Source organism: Ranitomeya variabilis, chromosome 5, assembly GCF_051348905.1.
Source record: "Ranitomeya variabilis isolate aRanVar5 chromosome 5, aRanVar5.hap1, whole genome shotgun sequence".
NCBI lineage: Eukaryota > Metazoa > Chordata > Amphibia > Anura > Dendrobatidae > Ranitomeya > Ranitomeya variabilis.
Genome location: NC_135236.1, coordinates 81,467,543 through 81,495,013, shown reverse-complemented (window position 1 = coordinate 81,495,013; position 27,471 = coordinate 81,467,543). Strand labels below are relative to the sequence as shown.

Genomic DNA, 27,471 nt, shown 5'->3' with positions numbered 1-27,471 from the left:
TATTTACCATAATGTAATGATTACAATTAAACTTTCATATATTATAGATTCATTATCCACCAACTGAAATTTGTCAGGTCTTTTATTGTTTTAATACTGATGATTTTGGCATACAACTCCTGATAACCCAAAAAACCTGTCTCAATAAATTAGCATATTTCACCCGACCAATCAAATAAAAGTGTTTTTTAATACCAAACAAAAAAACCATCAAATAATAATGTTCAGTTATGCACTCAATACTTGGTTAGGAATCCTTTGGCAGAAATGACTGCTTCAATGCGGCGTGGCATGGAGGCAATCAGCCTGTGACACTGCTGAGATGTTATGGAGGCCCAGGATGCTTCAATAGCGGCCTTAAGCTCATCCAGAGTGTTGGGTCTTGTGTCTCTCAACTTTCTCTTCACAATATCCCACAGATTCTCTATGGGGTTCAGGTCAGGAGAGTTGGCAGGCCAATTGAGCACAGTAATACCATGGTCAGTAAACCATTTACCAGTGGTTTTGGCACTGTGAGCAGGTGCCAGGTCGTGCTGAAAAATGAAATCTTCATCTCCATAAAGCATTTCAGCCGATGGAAGCATGAAGTGCTCCAAAATCTCCTGATAGCTAGCTGCATTGACCCTGCCCTTGATGAAACACAGTGGACCAACACCAGCAGCTGACATGGCACCCCACACCATCACTGACTGTGGGTACTTGACACTGGACTTCAGGCATTTTGGCATTTCCTTCTCCCCAGTCTTCCTCCAGACTCTGGCACCTTGATTTCCGAATGACATGCAAAATTTGCTTTCATCAGAAAAAAGTACTTGGGACCACTTAGCAACAGTCCAGTGCTGCTTCTCTGTAGCCCAGGTCAGGCGCTTCTGCCGCTGTTTATGGTTTAAAAGTGGCTTTACCTGGGGAATGCAGCACCTGTAGCCCATTTCCTGCACACGCCTGTGCACGGTGGCTCTGGATGTTTCCACACCAGACTCAGTCCACTGCTTCCTCAGGTTCCCCAAGGTCTGGAATCGGTCCTTCTCCACAATCTTCCTCAGGGTCCGGTCACCTCTTCTCGTTGTACAGCGTTTTCTGCCACATTGTTTCCTTCCAACAGACTTACCATTGAGGTGCCTTGATACAGCACTCTGGGAACAGCCTATTTGTTGAGAAATTTCTTTCTGGGTCTTACCCTCTTGCTTGAGGGTGTCAATGATGGCCTTCTTGACATCTGTCAGGTCGCTAGTCTTACCCATGATGGGGGTTTTGAGTAATGAACCAGGCAGGGAGTTTTTAAAAGCCTCAGGTATCTTTAGCATGTGTTTAGAGTTAATTAGTTGATTCAGAAGATTAGGGTAATAGGTCGTTTAGAGAACCTTTTCTTGATATGCTAATTTATTGAGACAGGTTTTTGGGGTTTTCAGGAGTTGTATGCCAAAATCATCAGTATTAAAACAATAAAAGACCTGACAAATTTCAGTTGGTGGATAATGAATCTATAATATATGAAAGTTTAATTGTAATCATTACATTATGGTAAATAATGAAATTTAACACTATATGCTAATTTTTTGAGAAGGACCTGTAGTCACATAGACCTCAGCATCGGAAAAACCAAAGAACGAAGACCGGTGTGGTGGACCAAGAAGCTGCAGCAGCGGGAGAGGCTGCTTAACCCTTGCCCATTGCAGCCAGTTTTAATTTTTTGTACTTTTTTCTTTAACTTCTGCCAAAAACCGTAACGTTTTTATTTTTCCTGACACATAGCTATATGACTAGTTACAGTTTTATCTGTACTGAAAACATGCTAAAAATCAGTGTGGTGAAATTAGGGGAAAAAAATGCAATTCCGCCATACTTTTTTGTTTCGTTTTTACAGTATACATTTTGTGGTAAAAGTTACTCTGGTTCTTGACAGGTCAGTACAATTACAGCAATACTAATTATTTGTTATTTAAAAGTACAAAAAAAAACAGAAATTTGTATTAACAAATGTTGAGATTTATGTTACCATTTTCTGAGACCCACAAAATTTTTGTTTTTTTCATTGATTGAGCTAAGTGAGGCCTTGTTTTTTGCCTGATGAGCTGATGATAGATTTTTACTGATCCCATTTTTGGCTCTATACCGGGATTTGATCTGTTTTTATTGCATTTTTAGGGAGGAATATTGACCACAAAATAAATTTTTGGAATGTTGATTTTTTTTTCTTGTAATGTCGTTTACCAGCTAATTCATTTTATATTTTGATCAGACTTTTATGAATGCAGAGATACCATATGTGTGTATTTTTTTAACTATTTTAATAGGTTAGATAAGTGATTAGCGATTTTTATAGTGAAAAAAAAGCAAAATGCTTTTAGCAAACTTGAACGTTTACACAAATCCTGTTCGCACATTTGGCATTTTTGGCTTGGATCACGGTGGAACTAAAGAGACCAAAACTAATGTTGGCAATTGCAGTTTGTTTTACCGTAATTACTACATGGCGCCAATGAAAATTGTAGAGATTCACCATAAAGTTATCTTATTGGTGCACGTGTGTGTTTAATGTATGTAATGTATGCCAGACCTTGAATGGCATTAAGGGTTAACTCTTCTGTAATGCGGGAAGGTTTGCCGTGAGATGTTTGCCGGCCACTTCATTAGAGAGGACTTATTTCTAAATCTGAGAGTGCTTGAGATGATGGCGGAGGACGTCACATAGTGTTGTGTGCTGATGACAGAGGGATATGTCACTGTGTGAAATGCCAAAGTGGACCCAGCAGAGAGGTGCTAGAGGATGTGAAATGCGTCAGGTGACGGCTAGCTAGAATTTGGTTTTGCCAGATTTTACTGCTCCTCCTCTCTCTAACCCCCAAAGTCTTAAGGTGCCCATGCTTTCCATAGGGGAGTGAAGTAAGCTTCTGCTGGACACTTTTGGTGACGGCAACATATATTGTATGAGATCTAAAGGATTGGGAGAGTTGAGAAATCGTCATTCTCATAAAATAGTCCACTATTCCTGCTGACATCTGTGGGTTCTGCCAACTTTGCATCACTACATATTTGGGCCTTTACTTTCCTCGCCCACGTTACTGTGGAGATGCCACTCTCTGCCGAGATCACAGTGAAATGCCCAGAATATGTGCCACTGGCAGCATAAATGGCTTTTTATGAAATTTGCTCTAGTGTTTCTGACATAGGGAGAATTGATTGTGAGGCTGATGACAGAATCTGCACGGCACTGCAGAATATGTTGGTGCTATATTAGCAATAGAAAATAAATGATTTATAATTGTTTCTCTAAAACTATGTTCACCCAAATTAACAATAGTGCTCGCTGCCCTCAGTTGTCTGCACCCCATCATTTATTTATTAAAGGAAGCCTGATGCTTAATATATAGAAATAATGTCCAATTTGATAGATAAATATGAGATAGATAATAGATAGATATATGATAGATAAATAGATGGATAGATAGATAATAAATAGATGATAGATATATAGATAGATAGATGATAGATAGATAATAGATAGATAGTAGACAGATGATAGATAGATAATAGATCGATAGATAGAAAGATAATAGATCGATAGATAGATAATACATAGATAGATAATAGATAGATAGATAGATAGATAGATAATAGATCAATGATAGATAATAGATCGATAGATAGATAATACATAGATAGTTAGATAATAGATAGATAGATAGATATAGATAAATGATAGATAGATAATAGATATAGATATATAGATAGCACATAGATAGATAGATAGATAGATAGATAGATAGATAGATAATAGATAGATAGATAGATAGATAGATAGATAGATAGATAATAGATAGATAGATAATAGAATAATATATAGATAGATTGATAGATAGATAATAGATAGATAGATAGATAGATAGACAGACAGACAGACAGATAGATAGATAGATAGATAGATAGATGATACATAGATAATAGATAGAGTGATAGATCATCCATCCATCTATCTATTATCTATCTGTCTATCTATCCATCCATCTATCTATTGATAGATAGATAGATAGATAGATAGATAGATAGATAGATGGCTGATAGATAGATAGATAGATAGATAGATAGATAGATAGATAGATAGATGATAGATAGGTGATAGATAGATAGATAGATAGATAGATAGATAGATAGATAGATGATAGATAGGTGATAGATAGATAGATAGATAGATAGATAGACAGACAGATAGATAGATAGATAGATAGATAGATAGATGATACATAGATAATAGATAGAGTGATAGATCATCCATCCATCTATCTATTATCTATCTGTCTATCTATCCATCCATCTATCTATTGATAGATAGATAGATAGATAGATAGATAGATGGCTGATAGATAGATAGATAGATAGATAGATAGATAGATAGATAGATGATAGATAGATAGGTGATAGATAGCCCTAATCTCTAAGAACAGTAGGAGTGGTGCGTTTATTCTGGGAGTGCCATTTCCTCCTCTCACCTCTCCTGTGCAGGTATATAGGGTCAGCAGGTAAGGGACTCTGCCCATTACAGTAATCATGGAAGGACCACGAATGAGCCTGGTATGTCTTCTGTGTCTGATCGCAGGTGAGTGGTTTCTCTGGATTATAGAAGGTGGAGGGATGGAGTTGGTAGACTTGCTGTGAGAATATTAGATAGGATTCGTAAGGATTGTCTCCATGAAGGCAAAGTTGAGAGACCTGTCTCTGCTGTCAATCAATATTGTAATAATTTTCAACCAAATGCTTTGTGATTCTCCACATGTCTGGTCTTCTCTGTGGGGTTCAGGTTTCTCTATGTAATATTCATGGTTCTCATGATAAGTCTGTGTTTATTTTGAGGATCATCTCCTTTTCCTTCGTGTTTTCTAAGCATGATCTAGATCTTCTCATAGAATAACCAACATAGAGCATCTCTTCACACTGGTCCTTGTATTAGCTTCAAGGTGAAGGTCTGACTGTTTGATCACTCTTGTCTTCTCCATCTCTGACCTTGAGAAGTATCAGCTTACCTATTTCTCCAGATTTCACATCCACAGATGAATCTCTACCTTGGACAAGACATTAGATAATTCACTGCATGGAAAGATCGTGTATTTTTTTTCTACTATGTCCCAGCTTTGACTGTATCTCTTGACTATTGGGCACATTTTCTATGTCCATATCTTCACCATCAGCCCATAATCCTGTTGGATTTCATAGTGCCATTATGAGTTTTCTGAAAGTTTTTGGAACTTTTTTCTAACTTTCTTGAATAAATATCTACTGAATTTCCATTTGTTATCTGTAGGTGACAATTTAGAATTAGGACTAAGACACGTCAGTTTCCCTTCTAGTTATCAGCTTGTAATGTTACCCACGTACAGCATTTGTCAAGCTAAGACTAATATAAAACTATCATTATGGGAGAGGGATAAACAGTTGTGGCCATAAATATTGGAATAGTTCATAGATAAGGAGTGTGGATGTTTTATTGTCCTCTGATTGGGGTCTGGTTCTGTGTTGTGATGCCCCCACAAGGTCTGAGGAGCAAATTCCTTAATTGATGTAAAAAGACATAAATCCATGAGACACATTCATTCCTGCAGTGAGACTGTCAAAGGTTGTCATGAGTTTATACTCCCTGACTCTTCTGTCTCTCTGAGATTTGAAGTTACCTTTTAATACAAGTCATTTCATGTCCATGGCGCTGTGATCAGGGAGACAAAAATGTTTGGCCACAGGTAGATTCATTCTTTTTTCTTTTATTGTGTGGCGATGAGAATTCATCCTTGTTCTAAGTTTTTGCCCTGTCTCCCCTACATACAGACCCCCAGTTGGACATTTGGTACAAATAATTAAGTACACTACATTAGATGTGATGCAGCTGAAAGTAGCTGGGATCTTGTAGTCCTGATGAATCAATTCTTAGAACTCTGGTGTAGCACTGGAGTATATGCAGTGCTCCACCGGTACTGCATCTCCACCGTTTCCAGCAAAAATCTACTATCATAGAAGTTTGGAATATCTATTTAAGACTTTATACCAAGCTAAGGAAATTGTTAAAAAGAAGTCACAAGCCTCCATAAGTCTGTTGAACCAGATTCAGCAGCATAGTGAGGGGTTTCATAGTTTTAAGGTTGAAGGTAGACTTGAGTCCATAGAGTTAAACCTATAGCTTAAAATGTGTCAACATCAATCCTTATATAGATCCATTTAATCATAATAATATGGATGCACTCAATCAAATGAGAAACCAAGGAATGGGCTCCCGAGGGGAAAACAAATCCCAAGGAGACCAATGAGGTGCAATTCAACTCCAAACTAAAATCACACATTTAGTCAAAATAGATTAAAATATAGTTGACATACGCAATAATAAAAAAGCCACAATTCCTCACAATTGTCAGCGCACAGAGGTGTCAAGACCAATCAATATATATTAGGGATCATGTAAATATAAACTCCTATGTGTTGTTGGATAGGTTTCTAATTATGGGATGGGACACACTGTGAAGTATAAATCATGCATATGTATTCTGTGAATGATATACACATAAGAATATTAAATATCAAACATCACATGCATATCACCGCAATATTACAATGTCAATAGTCATTTTCCTCAGGAAGCAGGGTGAATGAAACGCGCGTCGGGGCTCAGGACATATGGGTCTGCACCATTGTAAAGTAAGGTTTCTTCATATGTCTTTATCTCCCCTTTCTTAATTTAGTGATTTATCTTCACTATAATGCCATGAAAACTTAGCATTATAATACGGAGGTTCCATGCACTAGCACTTTATATATCTACCTCATTTATTATTGTCATTGGGAGTTACAGGATTTTGCTGTGGTGCCTTACTTCCTTCATCAACATCGAGACATGTTATGGTATATATGGGATTATTTTGAGACAACTATCGGTGATATGTTTATAATCATGTATGTGAAATTTGATATTTATTATTCTTATGTGTATATCATTCACTGAGTACATATATACATGATTTACATTTCACAGTGTGTCCCATCCCATGCTTAGAAACCTATCCTACAACACATACAAATTTATATTTAGATGATCCCTAATACATATTGATTGGTCTTGACACCACTGTGCTGACAATTATGAGGAATTGTTGCTTTTTATTATTGCGTATGTAAACTATATTTTAATATGTTTTGAATAAATGTGTGATTTTAGTTTGGAGTTATATTGTACCTCATTGGTCTCCTTGGGATTTTTTTCCAACGAGAGCCCATTCTTGGGTTTCCCTATTTCCTATCACGTTGATCCAGAGGAAGGCAAAAATCCCAGGGGGTAGACACTAATAGCTCCATAATACGGGAAAAATTCCTTCCCGACTCCATACGGCAATCAGACTAGTTTCCGGGATAACAAAACTCTAGTAACCGGGAACACTTAAATGGAACCAGTCAGCCCCAAAAATGCTATTTTACCTGCCGATATAGTGATAATCTGCAGGTAAATAGTCAAATCTGGCAGTATTCCTGGAGCAATCTGGCAGTATTCCTGGAGCAATCTGGCAGTATTCCTGGAGCAGCAGCTACTGGTAGAAAAGGAAGTTATACTCTCCCTGCAGCTGCTTACTTCCAGTCATCAGTGTGGTGATAATCAACCCTGCAGATGAACTAAATGTAAGGAGTGACCAAGATGACATTGAATATATAGAAGGACTGAGTATACTGTTTACCTGGGGAAAGGCACCCAGTGCCGGAAAATAAGATCAGATCTCAGTAGGGTGAATCTCAACCTCCCCAGTTTGGTAATGATCCCCTTAATGTTAGTGGGTGTGGGGCAGCCTTTACCATGTCCCCTCCATTACGATACGATACGATACACTTTATTGATCCTGTGGGAAATTATGGTATCACAGCAGCACAACTTACATCATAAGAATCATAAAATGAATTACTTAATTGACATGACAGTTTGTTGACAGAAGGACATTATACATTAGAATAGGACAAACACAGCGGGTGAACTGAAAAGTAGAAGAAATAAAGTAGACAATCCCCTTGATGATTTAACCCTAATGTTATTGTTGTACATCCCCATAGCAGTTGGCACAAACGATTTCCTAAATTTTTCCTTCTTACACCTCAGAAGTATTAGCCGGTTACTGAAGGTGCTCTTCTGTCTCATGAATAGCTCATATAGTGGATGTACATTATTGTTCATGATTGCCATACACTTTTTCAGAGTTCTTCTCTCCACTACCTCCTCAAAAGAGTCCAGATTGCAGCCGACAGCAGAGCTTGCCTTTTTGATAATCTTATTCAGCCTATTAGCATCAGAGGCCCGCACACTACTACCCCAGCATATGATTGCAAAAAAGATGGCACTTGCCACCACAGACTGGTAGAACATTTCTAACATTTTGCTGCACACATTAAAAGACCTCAGTTTCCTTAGGAAATACAATCTGCTCATCCCCTTCTTGTAGACAGTCTCTGAGTGGCATCTCCAGTCCAGTTTGCTATCCAAATGGACCCCCAAATATTTGTAACTCTCCACCTGCTCTACCTCCTGACCAGCAATAGTGATCGGTAAGCATTCCATCTTTATCCTGCTATAGTTGGCCACCAACTCCTTGGTTTTCTTAACATTTAGTTGTAGATAGTTACCATTGCACCAATCCAAGAAATTCGACACCACCCTTCTATATTCCTCATCCCCCCGATCTCCCCTAATACATCCCACAACCACGGAGTCATCCGAAAATTTTTGAAGGTGGCAAAGATCAGATTTATACTGAAAGTCCGATGTATACAGTGTGAATAGAAAGGGTGCAAGCACCGTTCCCTGGGGGGCACCTACACTGCTCAGTAATCTGCTTGACACAACTGCTCCCATCTGTACAAACTGTGGCCGATCTGATAGGTAGTCAGTTATCCAATTTCTCATCCCCACCTCCACCTTCATATCAGTCATCTTTTTGTGTAGTAAAAGTGGCTGCAGGGAATTAAATGCACTCGAGAAATCAAAGAACATCGCTCGCACCATGGATCCGTCAGTCTCCAGAAATGAATGTACACTATGTAACAGAGAAAGAATAGCATCATCCACCCCCAATCTATGTCGGTAAGCAAACTGAAGGGGATCGATAAAAGCGTTAACCCTTGGTCTTAAGTGAGCAAGCACTAATCTTTCCAAGGCCTTCATAGCGTGAGATGTTAAGGCTACAGGACGATAGTCATTTAGGGTTGCAGGAGAAGAAGTCTTGGGTACCGGCACCAGACAGGAAGTTTTTCATAACACAGGTACCCTCTGTGTTTGTAGACTTCCATTAAATAGGAGTGTAAAGACAGTACACAGCTGGTCTGCACAAACTTTAAGGACACGTGAGCTGAGTCCATCAGGTCCAGCAGCTTTACCAATGTTAAGTGACTTAAACTGCCTCCTCACATCATTTTCGGATACTCTATAATTAGTCTGCTCCTCCTCCAATATCGATGTTGCAGAATTTGCACCCAATTCCCCTCCACTTCCAGTTGGCAGTGCACATGTACTGCTAAACCTATTGAAATACTCGTTCATCTCATTAGCCTTGTGCAGTTTTCCTCCCCCGTGATCAGACCTTACCTTAAGCCCAGTCAGTAATTTAATTCCTGACCAAACCTCCCTGATATTATTGTGGGACAGTTTATTTTCAAGTTTAATTCTGAAGGCTTTCTGGGCCTCCTTTATTTTATACTTAGCTTTGGAGCTCATAGTCACACAAGCAAATTCATGCACATGCTAATCACAACTGAACTGGGGCATGCAAACGCCAAGGCATAAAGGGTACAGAATTAGAGAAAGCACATACTAAACCTAGAAATGAATATTAAAATTAAACAAGAAATGTAGCTGCCATCTCTGTTCCTTAGTCTGCAGTATTTTCTGATGAAACAGAATTGTAAAAATCCTGCAGGGACCAGGGGTTAATTTGACGATCAGTTCCATTTTTGAGACGTGGCAGAAAGAAACAGGAAGGGATCTGAGTCGCCCCGCCTGGGCCGTGGGGTACTCGGTACCAGGTCCGGTGTTCACAGGGGGATGTCACGGTGGCTGCGACCCGGTCTGTGGCCATGGGCGCCCATGTAAAAGGGAAAGGTCTTTAAAGAGAATAAAGTTTATGTTCGTGACGCCACCTGTGGTGTTTGGTCAATGGGGACCGATGCTGCTTTAAGGGGTCCTCTGGGGTGATGTAATGGCAGCTAGATGGTATCATTTCACACAGGTGAAGTGTTTCCCCAGGGCTCCCGTGGAGTAGATGGAAGATGGTGAGGAGTGCAGTAAAGAACGAGGACACAAGGTTGCAGTCTTTTTACCTTGGTTTACTGAAGACTTCAGCATCCACAGTCCAGAGCACCAGATCACAGGGCAGACAGGGTCTGGTCGGCTTGAAGGCAAGTTGGGAGTCCCCTTACCCAGGTGGAAATCAAAAGCCTTCCTCTAGCGCCGTGGTGTTGTAGTCCCTTACTGCTTAAAGCTTCACATAAGGTCCTCACAGATGTTATCTCTCTCTCTGTCCCCCGGATAGGATAGGACATAGCCCATATGACTGGAGGCTTGAGGCTGTTTATAGGGACTCTAACATGCCCCGGCCTCTGAGGGGTGCCACTGTGCTTCCTGGGTGTTAGGTCAGACAGGTATCTTAAAGTTTGGCTGTCCTGCCGGTCCCTGATGTAAGTCATAGAGGTCCTTACAACCTCGGTGTTCCGGCTACCGGTCTCTGCGCCTCAGAAGGAGGCACCCTGCTCGGGCTGGTCTCCCCCTGATATCTTCTCCTGTGCTTTGCTCTCCTGCACGTTCGCTGCAATCAATTCGGCCTTCTAAATGTCTCTTTCCAGGAACTGCTGCACTGCGGCTACACCGCTCCGTAAAACCTTCCTCTGCCTCAGACTGATCCAGTCTGCTTCCTGGCAAGACTGAACTCTCCTTTCCCTCTGTGTCTCTGGCAGGAACTCCCCAACATTCCCTCCAAAACTACCTTATATATTTGGGGAGTCATCTAGTAAGTAGGATCAAAAGCTCCCCCTGGTGGCCTGGAGTGTGAATGTGTTGCATGTTTGTGGTACCTGGTTGCAGTTATCCCTTCTTACCTTCAAGCGTAACATCACTCTCCCCGTGAGGAAAGCAATGCTACTGTGACGACCAGGACCCTGGGGCGCCACACTTCTCAGTAATTTTTGTCCTGCAGTAGACAGGGCAGAGGGGGGAGGCTCTTGCTGCAACCAGTTGTCTCACAGCCACACACAGTGTAGGATGGGGCCAGGGCTGTAGTCATGGCCGACAGTAATCCCTGTATTACCTGCTGGTCCCTTCCCTTCTGAGTACCTCGGTACTGCTCCTCTACCCCATCTGGGTTCTCCCGGCACGGGGTTATTTCCTCTGCAGACGGTTCCACAAAAAAAGAGTCACAGTCCGGCTTTACTTTAACTTCAACTCTTTTGCTCAGCACAGCATCATCCAGGGCACAATCAATCACAGCAATTGGCAACGCTTTCCCTTGCCTCTTCTCTCTGCCGCTAAGCCTGTCCCCGGGTCGGACTGTATCTTCCGGTCCCTCGGTGTCCTCAATGCCCAGAATTTCTGCTTCTTGTGGTGGTATTCTCTGCCGTATCGCCCCGGTCCTAAGAATAGCGGCCCACGCAAAAATCTGCCACATGTTGGATTACTTGCCCCCGTTCTGCTTAGCCTTCTTCCTCAGTGCTACAGACCCAGTCACTCTGTGTGGGCTAGCTCTGCTGCTGCCGTACTCTCTTCTGTGCTCTGGCCCCTGGATGCTAAATGCTGGGCCCGTTCTTCTAAAATGTTACGTGGCACCGTGTCGCCCTGGGCTAGACAGCCCTAGTGACTACACGGGCTACCCTACCCCAACTAACTAAAACTGGGAAGACCTCACTATCTTATCCCACCATGCCCCACCCATGTTAACTATTTCCTATCCTAACTACCTCTAAGCTATAAGGCTAACCCTCCAATGCCCCCATCTACAGGCGAATTTGAGGTACTACTCCCCTTAGCACTAAACCTTCAACTAGTGACCACCCAAGGTGCTCACTTTCCCTAACATGCAGTAAATGTGCAAAACATATTAACAATCAGAACATTAATGGTAATACATGTTATTAGTGTAGTAGTACCAAAAAAACACAGTAGTGATAATACACCAAATAGTGTAGCAGTATCACATTAAATAAACATATTAAAGGCATAAAACATATCAATATCACACTCCCTACAACAGAAAAAGAGGAGAAGGATGAGTGGGACATGATTGAGAAGATTTCTTTGTTTATAACAAGATAAGATGCAGGAAATGAAGACAGGAATTCCACTGGTATTTTTATTTTGTATTCTTCAAATTTTAGTGATCTTTTATGTTACGCTCATGTCTTATGGATAAGCAAGCTCTGCATGTGGGTCATTTAGAAGATAAATTCTATCATACGTCAAAGTGTGTTAGTGATAAATCTGGTTCTCTTGATGTAACATGACTCTTAGGCCACGTTCACATGGTCAGTATTTGGTCAGTATTTTACATCAGTATTTATAAGCCAAAACCAGGAGTGGGTGATAAATGCAGAAGTGGTGCATATGTTTCTATTATACTTTTCCTCTAATTGTTCTACTCCTGATTTTGGCTTACAAATACTGATGTAAAATACTGACCGAATACTGAACATGTGAACGTGGCCTTAAGGTGTCTTCTCTCTTTCCACAGCTGTGTCTGGCAAAGTCCTGGTGAAGGAGGAATGCGCCCAGGGTCCAGAGTATTGGTGCCGGGATCTGGACACAGCGGTACATTGTGGAGCCGTGGAACATTGTAAACAGAATGTATGGAAGGAAGACGACGTAAGATCTGAGCTCATCAATGGATTCACGTGACAATCATTTCATGTGATACGGGCAGTCACACTGTATTTAGATTATTGAAGAAGACGTGAGATCATTTGTTCTTTATTGCATATGATGATCTGCATGTGAAAAAGATGCTTTGTATCCATGTGTGATAAAGTAACTTTACTCAAAAAGCCACAGACCATCTCTAGCTGAATAAAGACATGGTGCATTCAATTTTTCCGCAATATCATCAAGGTACAGTGGCATGTAAAAGTTTGGGCACCCCTGGTTAAAATTACTGTTACTGCGAACAGTTAAGCAAGTTGAAGATGAAACTATTTCTAAAAGGCCTAAAGATGACACATTTCCTTTGCATCTTCAGCCAAAAAAAGTATATATTTTCATCTTTTACATTTTACAAATTACAAAAAGGAAAATGGACTGTTGCAAAAGTGTGTGCACCCTGAATGGTTAGTACCTAGTAGCACCCATTTTGAAAGTATCACAGCTTGTTAAACGCTGTTTGTAGCCAGACAAAGGTCTTTCAGTTCTTGTTCAAGTGATTTTCATCCATTCTTCCTTGGAAAATTCTTCCACTTCTGTGAGATTTCTGGGGCGTCTTGCATGTGCTGCTATTTTGAGGTCTAGCGATAGATTTTCAATGATGTTCAGATCAGGGGACTGTGAGGGCCATTGTAAAACAATCAGCTTGGTCCTTTTGAGGTCGTCTATTGTGGATTTTGATGTGTGTTTAGAATCATTATCCGTTTGTAGAAGACATCCTTTCTTCAACTTCAGCTATTTTACAGATGGTGTTATGTTTGCATCAAGAATTTGTTGAAATTTCATTGAATCCATTCTTCCCTCTACTCGTGAAATGCTCCCCTTGCCATTAGCTGCAACAAATCCCCAAAGCATGATTGATCCACCCCCATGCTTAATGGTTGTTGAGATGTTCTTTTCCTGAAATTCTGTGCCCTTTTTGTCCACACATACTGTACCTTTGATCATTGTGGCCAAAGATTTCTATTTTAACCTCATCGTTCGACAGGATTTGTTTCCAAAATGCATAAGGCTTGTTTTAGATGTTCTTTTGCATACTTCTGACCCTGAATTTTATGGTGAGGATGCAGGAGAGGCTTTCTTCTTATGACTCTTCCATGAAGGCCATATCTGTGTAGGTGTCTCTGAACAGTAGAACAATTTACCACAACTCCAGAGTCTGCTAAATATTTCTGAAGGTCTTTTGCAGTCAAGCAGGGTTTCTGATTTGCCTCTCTAGCAATCCTACGAGCAGCTCTCATGAAATTTTTCTTGGGCTTCCAGACCTTATCTTGACCTCCACTGTTCCTCTTAGCTGTCATTTCTTAATTACATTTCGAATTGAGGAAAAGGAAACTTGAAAATGCTTTGCTGTCTTCTTATGGTCGTCTTCTGCTTTGTGGGCCTCCACCATTTTCATTTTCAGAGTGCTACGCAGTTGCTTAGAAAAACCCATGGCTGCTATTTTTTGGCACAAGGTTAGAGGATTCTGGGTTTATATAAAGCTGGCAAATTTGCTTCAATTGGCCTTTCCTAATGATGATAATGAACAAGCCATAACCCTAACAGACTAATTTAGGTCCGAAACCTTGGTCAAAGTTATCTGAGCACACAAATCTACAAGGGTGCCCAAACTTTTGCATTTTCCTTTTTGAAATTTTTGAAATGTAAAAAATTACTATACAATTTATTTTTTTTGTTTTGCCTAAAGTGCAAAGGAAATGTGTCTTCTATAACTTTAGGCCTCTCTGAGATCATTTCATCTTCAACTTGCTTAACTGTTCACCATAACAGTAATTTTGACCAGGGGCGCCCAAACTTTTACATGTAATTGTAGCTTAGTTCTGGTGGTACGGCAATACAACTTTGGAAGGAGAGCGATCAGGCATTTGAGTGATAAAAAAAATGTGTTGTACAGGTCTGTTCACACTGCCCTCAGAGGCAAAACTAGTGCTAAATAATGTTAGAAGCCCCAACAGACCCGATGGGAACCATCATAATACAATATGTGCTGAGATCCATTGTTTAGTAGATCCAGCACAGCATTCTTGCCTTTGCTATGAATGGAAGCCACGATGCAGATCTTTATCATTACTCTGTGCCAATTGCACCTAAATTCTGGTTCTGCAAAAAGCCCTCAATGTTAGCAGCGATGTGCCTGGGCTTGTAGTTCGAACCTTCCCCCCATATACTACATTTGATTTAAGTGATATTGTACCTTTTAGTGCTATGCCTATATTTTCATCCATTCAGGGGACCGATTTGATGCTGTGTTATTTCACATCCATTTTATGATTGTTCTTATTATTATTTATATTAGTAATTATTATTACAGAGTTTAATATATAGGCCCCATCCTGGTATAATGTCCCTCATTATGGGCCCCATCCAGTAATAATGTCTCCCATCCTGGGTCCCTTCCTGTAGTAATGTCCGCCAACGCCATCCTGACCTCTTCCTATAATAATGTTCTCCATCCCCGGCCCCTTCCTGTAATAATGTTCTCCATCCCAGGCCCCTTCTTGTAATAATGTCCCACATCCTGGGCCCCTTCCTGTAATAAAGTCACCATCCTGAGCCCCATCCTGTAATAATGTCCCCCATCCTGGGCCCCTTCCTGTAATAATGTCACCATCCTGAGCCCCATCTTATAATAATAACCCCCATCCTGGGCCCCTTCCTGTAATAATGTCACCATCCTGAGCCCCATCCTGTAATAATATATAAAGATATAAAAGACAGCGCCTCACACATTGCTGAAATAGATCACAATTTATTCTGCCTTAAGGGGGATTAAGACTGTATTGTGCTGTGCTTGAAAAAGATTTTTGGGATCGAAACGTCGCCACAGAAGGCAGAATAAATTGTGATCTATTTCACCAACGTGTGAGGCGCTGTCTTTTATATCTTTATACATTGGACTACATACCAAGAAGGACTCCTTGGCTGAGACATGCGCTCTTTACATGGGTAATGTTGACCCTGCTTTTCCCATGAGGTGCTGTGCTCTACTGATTATGCTATATACCATCCTGTAATAATGTCCCCCATCCTGGGCCCCTTCCTGTTATAATGTCACCATCCTGAGCCCCATCCTGTAATAATGTCCCCCATCCTGGGCCCCTTACTGTAATAATGTCACCATCCTGAGCCCCATCTTATAATAATAACCCCCATCCTGGGCCCCTTCCTGTAATAATGTCACCATCCACAAGACAATTCAGCTGAATGTGTGTCCTTGGACTCAATTGCAGCTTAGGTGCTGGCATCGGCGGGCCCTCCTCCCAAATTGGCCCAATCACAGCCGCACCTCTATAACAGCCAGGTTATGAGCCATTATATAAATGACCAGGTAACGGACCATCCTACTATTCAATGATTTGTCTCTTCCTCCAAACAGGTTGTCCTGTGCTTGCAGTGTAAGCAGATTGTCACCATCCTCATTAACATGGCGAAGTCATCCCCAATCCAGGTATGGTCTATATTGACCGATCGGACCACCATATATTAGATAGAGCTTGTTGAAATCCATGCTGATCCAATCATATAAGCTTTTGAGGGAATCTAACCAATAAAAAACATCTCAAGGGGTTATCCTGGTAGATTTATGTCATATCCATAAGCTTTGCTATAAATGTCAGACAGATCCAGGTCCAAATATCGCCTAACAGGACCCCATTCTTGATATAAACGAGGGTCCCACCAGTCTAAAGGCACCATAAATCTAATAGATGGATCGCCTCCATTAAGTGGCTGGTACATTTTCAGACATGTTTCTTAGTTATTCTCATCAGTGGTTGCCAACAATTCCATAATACCATGTATGCTTACATTGATATTGATTTTCTCCTGCTCCTATATATGAAAAAGTGACAAGGAGTTGCTCATAGCGCATGTATGGATCAAACAGTAAACATGTGCTGTGAGACTGAGCGTTTCAGATCACTTAGGACAATACATTTATTGAGGATTATAGAGTAAGGAAAGGTTTAAAGGAAATCTGTCAGTAGGATCACCCCTACTAAGCCATCTGCAATATATGAACATGCAGATCATAGAAAGTAAAATAAAATGATATTTTGATGTCTGTGATCCTATATCTTGTTCCAGAGAAATCCACGTTTTTGTTAATATGTAAATGAGCTGTTAAGATCCATGGGCCGGACATAGATCTCACTGAGAATCTGCCTCCAGAGATTATTGTAAATGAAAGGGAGAGTTACCAGTGTGAGACATGTAATGACTGTCAGTCTGATCTCCTGAACTACATGTCAGGAGACATGTAGCAACACCTGATTAATTCTGGTAACACTAGGAAAACCGCCTTTCATGTAAAATAATCTCTGGAGGCAGATTATCTATGTCTGGCCCATAGATCTTAACAGCTCATTTACATATTAAGAAAAATGTGGATTACTCTGGAATAAGACATCAGATCAAGGTATCATTTTATTCAACTTTCTATGACCTACATGCCCACACAGACAGCTAAGGAAGATTGATCCTACTGACAGATTCCCCTTAATGTCTTCAGGCCGGCAAAATGTTGCAGGGTGTGGTAGCTCTCACTAGGACAGACTGAAACAAAGAACTGTTGAGGGGAGTGACTAAACCAATAGCACAGAGAGTGTCTTTTACTTATTAGGTAGCTGTATATCCGTCTATTTACTACTAGGAATGAATCGCCTAAATTTATGTACAGAACACCTATATTCATGAAGGGTATAAAATAAACAGACACTCAGTCAAGCTTTGGAGATTAGTGGAAATCCCAAGCCTGGGTACTTCTTATTATCACCAAATGTAAATTCAATCCCAGAAACTTTTAATTTGGTGTAATGGCTGCTCTAACAATGGAGGTCTGAATCAGGGAAAAAATGCATAATTGTAGTGGGAACTGCAGGTTCGGGAGGATAGTAGTTGCCATTAATAAACAATTGTAAGTCTGGATGTTAGACGCACTCGTTTATCTGAATTCCAGTATGACATTGATTGAGTTAAAGGGAGAGAGACAAGTTATGTTTCCCACTACGTTACTATGCCTGACATTAAATACACCAGTCCAAGTAGCTCCTCTAATCTTATGCAATGTCTTCTGCTTGCAGGCCTTTATCAAAAATTTTCTACATGAGCAATGTTCCAGAATCCCTCCATTTCAGACAGAATGCATTAAGATGGTGGACGAGTATGAAGAGGTCTTATTAACAGTTCTGGAAAAGCAGTTTGTAAGTAACCAGCTGCTTAATGCAACACCCCATAATCCATATATCATCATCATTCATGATACACAGGGCCAGACCTACCTATAGGCATAGTAGGCACTGCCTCTAGATGGCCCTGCTGGAAGGCTGCAGAGGACACCACATGCCTTGTACTCTATTAATGAAAATGTTCGATATGTGGTTGACATGCCCCGGCTAATGGACACCAAGTCATGCGGAACTATATGAAGGTAATGTCCAGCTCAAGGAAAAGGGAGTCCACACCCTTATTTACACAAATAGGTGTCCATTAGCCGAGTTTCAGTCCTCGCCAGACCTTATCCACATGCACGTCACTTGACAAATGGAAAGGTTCTATTATTAGAGGTTAGGACCATCCCAAATAGGGTCACCTTGACGTGGTGGTATTGCTTTTACGGTACTTTTTTTAATCAAAATTTTGTTAACTAAGCACTCTATATTATTTTCATGCCCTATTGCTATTTATTTACTGCAGGGTGTTTGCTTATTTTGTCTTGGGTTTTATTTGTTTATTGGCCGGTGTGAACATGGGCCTACACGCTGCATGCACGCTAATTTATATTCCAGTTGACCTCATACAAAATAAATTGACGTCGGACAAACCCACCAATATTGATGAGTTTGGCTGACATTTTAATGTGTACGGGGCCTCCCTGATGGATGATTGTAAATATCCAGCATGTCCAATTTTAGACTGCTGATCCTTTTGGTCCCAAAGAGATAAGCCGCCACAAGAGATGATTGGCCACGGCTTAGCGAGTGTTCCAGTGTATAGGAAAGCCGGGCAAGATAGCTGTCAGCTGAAAGATTGACCGAACCGTTGGTCGGCCAACAGCTATCTAAAATGTACGGGGCTTAAGAAGGCAAACTGTGCCATAGTCCCCGGTAGTGTAAATCCAGTACCGAAAATATCTTATTTAAGTCATCCATTGTCTTACAGAATCCGACCTCAATCTGCACTAAACTAAGAGTATGCCATTCTGATGAATCCCTCCACTGGGATCCAGATCTTCTCTTCAAACCATCGCTGGAGATTATCTTGCCGCTCATCCAGCAGACTATACAGACCATGCACGCCAAGGCGACACAGGTAAGAGGAGGTCTTGGGGCTGTGTCTGGAGCAATCATAGACCCTTATAAACCTGATGTAGGCTACACCCACCGCCGATGGCCACCGGTCCTCGTGCCCTTTGGTATTTTGATTATTTTGTGTATTATTTAATTTGCTAATCCGTATTGATGATTCGCAGGACACGAAGGCGGAATGGCCGATCCCCATGCCACTTTGCTGGATGTGTAAATCATTTGTGCAGAAATTCGAAGCAGCGATCCCAAAGGTAAATTCAGTATTCCCTGTACCGAATATACTGCATATATGTGGCCATGAATAGAAGAGCACTACTGTATATATACCCGCCTGCTGATAGATATCTCATATATACAGGAAGCCATTGCAAAGGGTGCCTCACAGCTATGCCTCGCACTGCCAATGAAGCTGAGTGGGGTGTGCCAGTGCTTGGTAGAGAAGTATGTAGTTATTATACTGGACACCATATTGGGAAAACTGGGACCAAAACTGGTGTGCGGACTGTTATTCATGTGTGTTTCGGAAGAAAACTGTGGGGCAGGTGAGTGCTTTCCAGACATTTCTATATTCTATAAGATCTGATGAGCTTCCCCCTGTAAATGCCAATTTAAAGTATGTAACCTACAGATCCTTATTTCTTTTAATTAGATAATTATCCCGCGGTGATGCCAGTGATGGAATCTGATCTCACCTGCGACACTTGTCTGGCCATCACCTCCATTGTGAAGAGTACGCATGGTGCCAACATGACTCAGGAAGGAATCAGTGTGGCTCTCTCCAGGGTGTGCACCTCCGCAAAGGACTGGAAGGAGGTAAGAAGGCAGCGGTGTGACTAAAGGAGCTGCAGATGCAGGTTATAGGGCCAGATTATAAGAAGGGCCCCCGTGATACAAATTCAAGCACCTCCTTCCCTACTATCCACCTGGTAATTGTATCGGGCAAAGACGAGGTGACCAGACATGCATGCAAGACTCTTAGGTTAGATTCTAGGACCAGCTTCCCACTTCTCTACATTTTTTCCGTTGTCTGCACCAAAATCCACAGTAGAAATCTGCTCTGATTATTGCATTTTTTAATGTTTTTTTTTGCTTTGCTTTACCCTTTTTTGATGCGGATTTGAAATGACGTGTTTTTCATGGATTTTTTTGTGCAAAAACCCAAGAATTCTGCACCTATAAAGATAATTACTAGTGATGAGCGAGTGTACTCGTTGCTCGGGTTTTCCCGAGCACGTTCGGGTGACCTCCGAGTATTTATCACTGCTCGGAGATTTAGTTTTCATCGCGGCAGCTGAATGATTTACAGCTACTAGCCAGCCTGAGTACATGTGGGGATTCCGTAGCAACCAGGCAACCCCCACATGTACTCAGCCTGGCTAGTAGCCATAAATCGTTCAGCTGAGGCGATGAAAACTAAATCTCCAAACAGTCATAAATACTCGGAGGTCACCCGAGCGTGCTCGGGAGCAACGAGTACACTCGCTCATCACTAATAATTACCCTTTTTAGGGCACAGTCAGACGGCCATATAAATTGGACCACAATGCTCGGACTGGCCAGCGGCTCTTCCGACCAGAGCGTGATCACTTCATATATTTTTTTGCAGCTGTCACACTCGGGACGGATGAGCCGCCGGTCAGACCGAGCATTGCGGTCCGATTTATACGGCCGTCTGACTGCACCTTTACATGCCTCTTTCAGGCTCCCCATGAAAGCTTAAAGTACCAAAAAAAGGCAAAGAGTCTTTAAACTCACAGTGACCATTAGTTTTCTGCACAAATCCATGCACTGCACAGAGCACAGCATTTATATGTGCGAACATGGCTAAGGCTTCGGAGTATTTCGCAGCTGTTTTGTAGGATTGTAAAAAAAATGGACTCCCAAAATTCATGATTCATGGTAGTTTAGAGTGGAGTTTTCTTTACAGAGATATTTACTTTGCTTTCTCCATACACCTGGCTGGAGAGAGCCATGCACATGAGCTCTGCTATATGTAAAGCTGGGCAGGAAAAGTCTGTGTCTGAGACACGGCATGGGGCTGTAGGATTTCATTCGGCCGAGTGTGATTTGTAAACCCCGAACACCAGTGAAACACGTGAGGGAAGATATTGTCACACTATCGGCACTGCTTCCTTGAGGGCCGGTGGCAGCAGCCTGCGATGTAGTGTGGTGGAGGGGATGAGCAAGGAAGAAGGAGAGGCCATCATGGATAACAGCAGAACCACCTTCACTGAGGTAAAAGCTGAACAGACATAACGGGTATAACATGGCCACTTTGATTTGACAGAGTTGTCAAAGAGGTGACTGTACATGGCGACACTTTACATTTCTTTTTTCAAGACGATTTCTGGGTCATTAGTTTCCGTCATTACAACCTTCTTCACCGCAGTTGCCTTTCCAGATGCTTCCATGAGGCAAGAGTTAAACTTCCTTCTCTAAATCTTCCACACTAGGTTGGCAACTTGTAATCCACCTCTGGTATGAAGGCGACCTTGTCCAGTCCACAGCAGTGTCAGGACCACCAATAGTTTCTCCATCGTGGTTCCCAACTACGATCCCGTTTGGGCCTCTCCCAGCTTCCCACTGAGCCACTTTTGATGGCTTCCTGTTCTGGTAGCCTCTTCTTTCTGTCTGGTTGATGGTCACTGTGCTGTAACTACAGGCACCCTGGTGGACTAGGCCTCTACAGCACCTTAGGGTCGTCTCAGATGTCGGTGATAATCAGTCTGATGTCGGATCACAATGCACGAACCGGCTGCACATCTCCTGACCCGAAACTGACATCTTCAGATCAATTTACATGTGGAAAATTTCCACAAAATGTCTTAATATTCTCATTAATCAGCTAGTTCTGTATTATGCTATAGATTTTCCATGTGCATTAACCCTGTATTCATACAAATCAATGTCTGGGTGTCCGCTGTGATGTGACTCCATGTGAAGGACACCACAATCCATAGCTAAGGTGGTTTACCCAGGAAAGCACCATAATAACGTGAATAGAAGTTATAGAAAACTCTGAGCCTAGGCAGATGGAAGCTTCTTTCATTTCCTTGTATTTTATTAGCGGGGGCTTAGCCAACTTTTCATTAGGGGCATTTAATTGGATGGCCCCCGGATGAATAGCAGTGTCGACAGCAAAACCAATACTGATCAATCCTCTCTTATATCGGATAGCATAGGATATTTTTTACTGAAATTCATCAAAATGCTGCCACCTAGTGGTCATATTTCAATGCAAAACATAAATGGAATAATTACCTATATGTTTACCATAGAGTTCCTTCACTGTAAATGATGTTTTTTTTTCTATGTTCTCAGTGTTACGCATTCATCCAAGAACACCAGACAGAACTATCAGATCTTCTCCAGAAACCTTGGGACCACAAGATCACCTGCCAGGTTTGTAACACTTAAATAATACTGCAAATTACATTACTTAAAAGAAATATGTCACCAGTTTTTTGCTATTTAATCTGAGAGCATTATAATGTAAAGTCTCACACCCTGATTCCAGGGATGTGTCACTTACTGGGCTGCTTGCTGTAGCTTTGATAAAATCACTGTTTTATCAGCAGGTGATTATCACAAGAGCACTAGTAAGCCTGCTGCCATGTAGTCTTCTTTATTCATGGAATCTAAATAATCACACCCCCACCACTGATTGGCAGCTTTCTGCCTATGCACAGTGTACACAGAAAGCAGCCAATCAGCGGTGTGGGCGGGGTTATACACAACTTCTCATTCAGAGAACTGGTAGATCTGCATCAGATAAAACAGGGATTTTATCAAAACTTCAGCAAGCAGCCCAGTAAGTGACACATTGCTGGAATTAGGGTCTATACCACAATGTCATGCTGCTCTAAGATGGGGTAGCAAAAATCTGGTGATAGATTCTCTTTAAGCCATACTAACCAAAAGGGGCTGAAGTTACAGACTGACTGGGAATGGAGTGGGTTAAATTGTATTGTTGTAGTATATATTATACAAACCTTATCTCGTGCCTATAGACACTGGGCGCCTGTCCAGCTCCTTCTACGACCATTATGGTGAATGCTCCATGCGTAGCTGGACCCTCATACTGGTGCCAAAGCCTGGACAATGCAAGAGAATGTAAGGTACGTGATGACCGAGGCTGAGGAAAGACCAAGATTGTTCAAAGCAACATCATCATCTTCATTGTCCCAGACAGAACCCATCTTCATGGGAACCATAAGGGCTTATTCACATGAAAAATTTGCTGCCGATTTCTGTCTGGAATATCCAGATGTCAGTTCTACTCCGGTTTACAGCACTAGTGTTGTGCAGCAGACACTTAGGCTAGGTTCACATTGCGTTAGTGGGTGATCGCTAACGGACAGCGTTGCACGGCGAAAATGTCGCAATTAACGCCGTGCAACGAGTCCGTTAGCGCACCCATTGACAGCAATGTAAATTTCGCCTGCAGCGCATCACTAGCGCGTGCCTTTTTCGGCTCGCGCTAGTGATGTGCCGTTCTTCTTGCAGCGTCCGCGGCGCGCCCGAGGTCCGTTCCCCGCTCTCGCAGATCGGGGATCTGCGAGAGCGGGGACGTTAACGCGACCCCTGAACGCGGCTCCTAAATAAACATTGCGTTAGCGCAATCCGCTAGCGCTAAACGGATTGCCCTAACGCAATGTGAACCTAGCCTTACCGAGGACCCATCAAATACCAGGACATACCCCAACAATGGTCCTGTAGATAGGCCCTAAGGTTAGCAACTAGTGATGAGCGAGCATGCTTGAGTATTTTCGGCCTGCTCGAAAAATATGTTCTAGTCCCCGCGGCTGCATGTCTCGTGGCTGTTCTAAAGCCGCAACACATGCAGGGATTGTCTAACAAACAGCTGTCGACACGGGCACGCTCGCTCATCACTATTAGCCACCAGTTTTCAGTCAAACTCAGATATCTATGTACACAGACGAGCTGAGGGTCTCCCCATTCCAAACTCAACGGCCTGAGGCATTTATGAGGCCAAGTTTAGGTCTGGAGACCCACAGCCAGTCCGTATACCACAGTCCGTACACAAACTGTGGTCTGATGAACTTCTAAATTTGGACAAAGGTAAAGATTACAAAGGTTTCTGGTCTGTGTGAACAATGGACCATACATGGACCAACGTTGGCCTAACTGTTAGTGCATGTGGGCTGAGCTCACAAAGGAGGTCCACGTGAGGAAACCACCACACGAGCCAGTCTGGTCCGATTTATGGATCGGACTAATGCATGTAAATGCAGAACGCTCCTGTACCCGCCACTATGCAGACAAGCACATGGAGCTGGTCACGTCCGGCTGGTGTGAGAAATTCAAGGCCCGTGATGACTTCGCCTTAGTCCTGAGGAGCCTGTGGGTTATAAAGGGCCGATGTGGATGGGTGAACTGGCACCAAGATAGACCGGCCTGCACACAAACGCTAATTGTCTTGATATTGTAATAAGTCTCGGTTTTATTTTCCAGGCCATCGGGCACTGTCTGGCACATGTTTGGCACTGAAGTCCATCCTGCTTTCCTATCATTTGTACCCAACCCTTTGTGAGAATGGGTCTACCCATCATAACTCAATAAACGGCTATCTCTTCAATAAAATCACTCTCCTCTCCTATGTCTTCATCGTAATCCGGTCATGGGTTTGGGACATTATTATTATTTTTTTTTTATTTTAGGTAAAATTTATTTTTTAATAGGTTTACATGAAAATTGTTGGTCCATGTAACTTCCACAGCCTTGATGTATCGCAGTCCTGTCCGGCTGGAGGAGCTACCAGTGAATCGTCCCAACCTTACCTCTCTTCTCCTGCACCATCATCTGACTTATGGCCAAACGATCGTTCCCTGGACGGACGGCCATCTCTCCCATACACAGGAGGCTTAGCCGGGCACTCTTGTGTTCTCAGAGACTGCTCAGTCACTGAAATGCTAATGTCTGGATCTTTCCCTCCCCCGACATCCCCTGTCCTGGTAAAGGCGAGAGGTCTCCATACATATTAGTCGGCCTATTCCGCTTATTCTAATGTGTAAGGGGTCTTAAAGGGAACCGATCACCTCAGAAAACACTATTCACCAGCAGATATGGCTGCCCGGCCACCTTACTGAAAGTGCAGCCACAGGGACAAAACAGAATTGTAAGAATTTTGTTTTTAAAATGTGCTGGAGATGAATGGAAGTGGCGCAGGATGGGGGACATTATACCAGAAAGGGGCCCAGTGTGATGGACATTATTACAGGAAGGGGCACAGGATAGGGGCATTATACCAGAAAGGGGCACAGGATAGGGGCATTATACCAGAAAGGGGCCCAGAATAGGGACATTATACCAGAAAGGGGCCCAGGATAGGGGCATTATACCAGAAAGGGGCCCAGGATAGGGGCATTATACCAGAAACGGGCCCAGAATAGGGGCATTATACCAGAAAGGGGCCCAGGATAGGGGTCATTATACCAGGAAGGGGCCCAAAATGAGGAACATTATTACAGGACAGGGCCCATAATGGGGGCCATTATACCAGGAAGGGGCCCAGGATAGGGGCATTATAACAGGAAGGGGCCCAGGATGAGGGGCATTATTATAGGAAGGGGCCCAGGATCGAGACATTATAACAGGAAGGGGCACTATAAACAAGAAGGGGCCCAAGATGGGGGGACATTATTACAGGAAGGAGCCAGAACAAAGGATATTATAACATGGGGGGCGAACACGTTATTATAGGATCTAGAACAATGTTCCAACTCCAGTCCTCAAGGCCCACCAACAGATCATGTTTTCAGGACTTCCTTTGCATTGCACAAGTGATTCAATTATCACCTGGGCAAGACTAAGGAGCTGTTGGTGGGCCTTGAGGACTGGAGTTGGGGATCCCTGATCTAGAATACTACCAGGGCCCATACATCTGACCAACATGCACGTTGTCACCCAGGTCCAAACTTTATACAGAGGCCCATAGTTATGCCACCGATGTAGCCTCTCCGTGCACACCCCCATGACTGAAAGCAGGTGGCTCCCAGGAGGAAATAAGTTCACTTTCTCTCAGCAGCCGACCTCTCTGTAAGGTGGCCGATCAGCATTGTGACTCTATTTATCTGCAGGTGACAGGTCCCCTTTAAGTCAGACGCCTTCCTCTCTCACAGACAGATACTGCAGCTGCACACTTCTGTGTGTCGTGGTCTCTGAACCATCTTCACATATGAGACTGTCAAGTTCGGGTCAGGATACCGGATCACAGCAGCCAGAGGTTTAAACCCAGACTCCGATTTTTGCAGTACTACAAAAGATGAATAAAAATCCTGCATATTTCACGCCTCTTTCCTAACATTTCCTGACTATAGAGCCAATATAACAATGTAGCTACCAGTTTTCTCAATTTTACAGGATACAATCTATCCTTGTAATATTAGTGCTGTGTGTAGAAGAAAGGAGAAATGGGAATATCCAGCACGTCCATCCAGTGTAAGTAAAATAACCAAAATTTATTAGAACATTTGGTTATTTTACTTACACTGGATGGACGTGCTGGATATTCCCATTTCTCCTTTCTTCTACTTCAGCTGAAAATCACCAGCAGGTACGGCACCCACCAGTTACATTCATTTGCAACGGCTCTCAGATGTAGGTCTCGGCGTGTCAAGCTTCAACCCTTCCCCCTCCCCCCTTTTCTGAATTGTTAGTGCTGTGTGTAGTGCACTTGGTAGGGGCTCGGAAACCCACCTGATCTAATAGTATGGGTGTTACCAATATGTGCACGACACATAGCAGCACACTACAGAAGCCTCATCTATGTGTGAGTATAACACCAAGCATCCCCCACCATGGATGATAGGCATCCTCACTAGTAAAGATGGAACATGCTCTGATAAGGTGTTATCCTTATGGGTGCTAACCGAGTGTCTTCGGCGTGCTCGGAAAATATGTTCGAGTCCCCGCGGCTGCATGTCTCGCTGCTGTTGAACAGTCACAACATATGTAGCGATTCCCTAACAAACAGGTAATCCCCGCATGTGTTGCGACTGTCGAACAGCAGTGAGACATGCAGCCAAGGGAACTCGAACATACTTTTCGAGCACGCCGAAGACACTTAGCATCCGAGCATGCTCAGATAACACTTTATCCCAGCACTAATCCTGACCTGTCCCATGTAGCTCTACGGTCTCTGCGTGAGAATCATGATCCCATTTCTTGTTATTCACAAACCTAAAATACAACAGAAAGAACAGCTATAAGGAGGACAATTCATATTGGGCCTGT

General features: G+C 42.5%; 1 protein-coding gene across 1 annotated transcript; it reads left to right on the top strand.

Annotated features, from left to right (window-relative positions):
- Positions 1-4,503: 4,503 nt before the first annotated feature.
- Positions 4,504-24,791, top strand: SFTPB (surfactant protein B). Its single transcript, XM_077260815.1, has 11 exons — positions 4,504-4,594; positions 12,726-12,856; positions 16,287-16,358; positions 17,992-18,111; positions 19,070-19,219; positions 19,380-19,466; positions 19,574-19,757; positions 19,865-20,028; positions 22,537-22,617; positions 23,226-23,333; positions 24,691-24,791. Exons 1-11 carry the CDS (start codon positions 4,546-4,548, stop codon positions 24,724-24,726), a joined length of 1,182 nt encoding a protein of 393 aa, XP_077116930.1. The 5' UTR covers positions 4,504-4,545; the 3' UTR covers positions 24,727-24,791.
- The last annotated feature ends 2,680 nt before the right edge of the window (positions 24,792-27,471 follow it).

Bases quoted from the DNA above. Each gene is read 5' to 3' on its own strand.
- SFTPB (XM_077260815.1), top strand. From the start codon at position 4,546: ATGGAAGGACCACGAATGAGCCTGGTATGTCTTCTGTGTCTGATCGCA. The intron at 22,618-23,225 runs GTTTGTAACACT...TCGTGCCTATAG, and splicing joins ACCACAAGATCACCTGCCAG to ACACTGGGCGCCTGTCCAGC. The intron at 23,334-24,690 runs GTACGTGATGAC...TTTATTTTCCAG, and splicing joins ACAATGCAAGAGAATGTAAG to GCCATCGGGCACTGTCTGGC.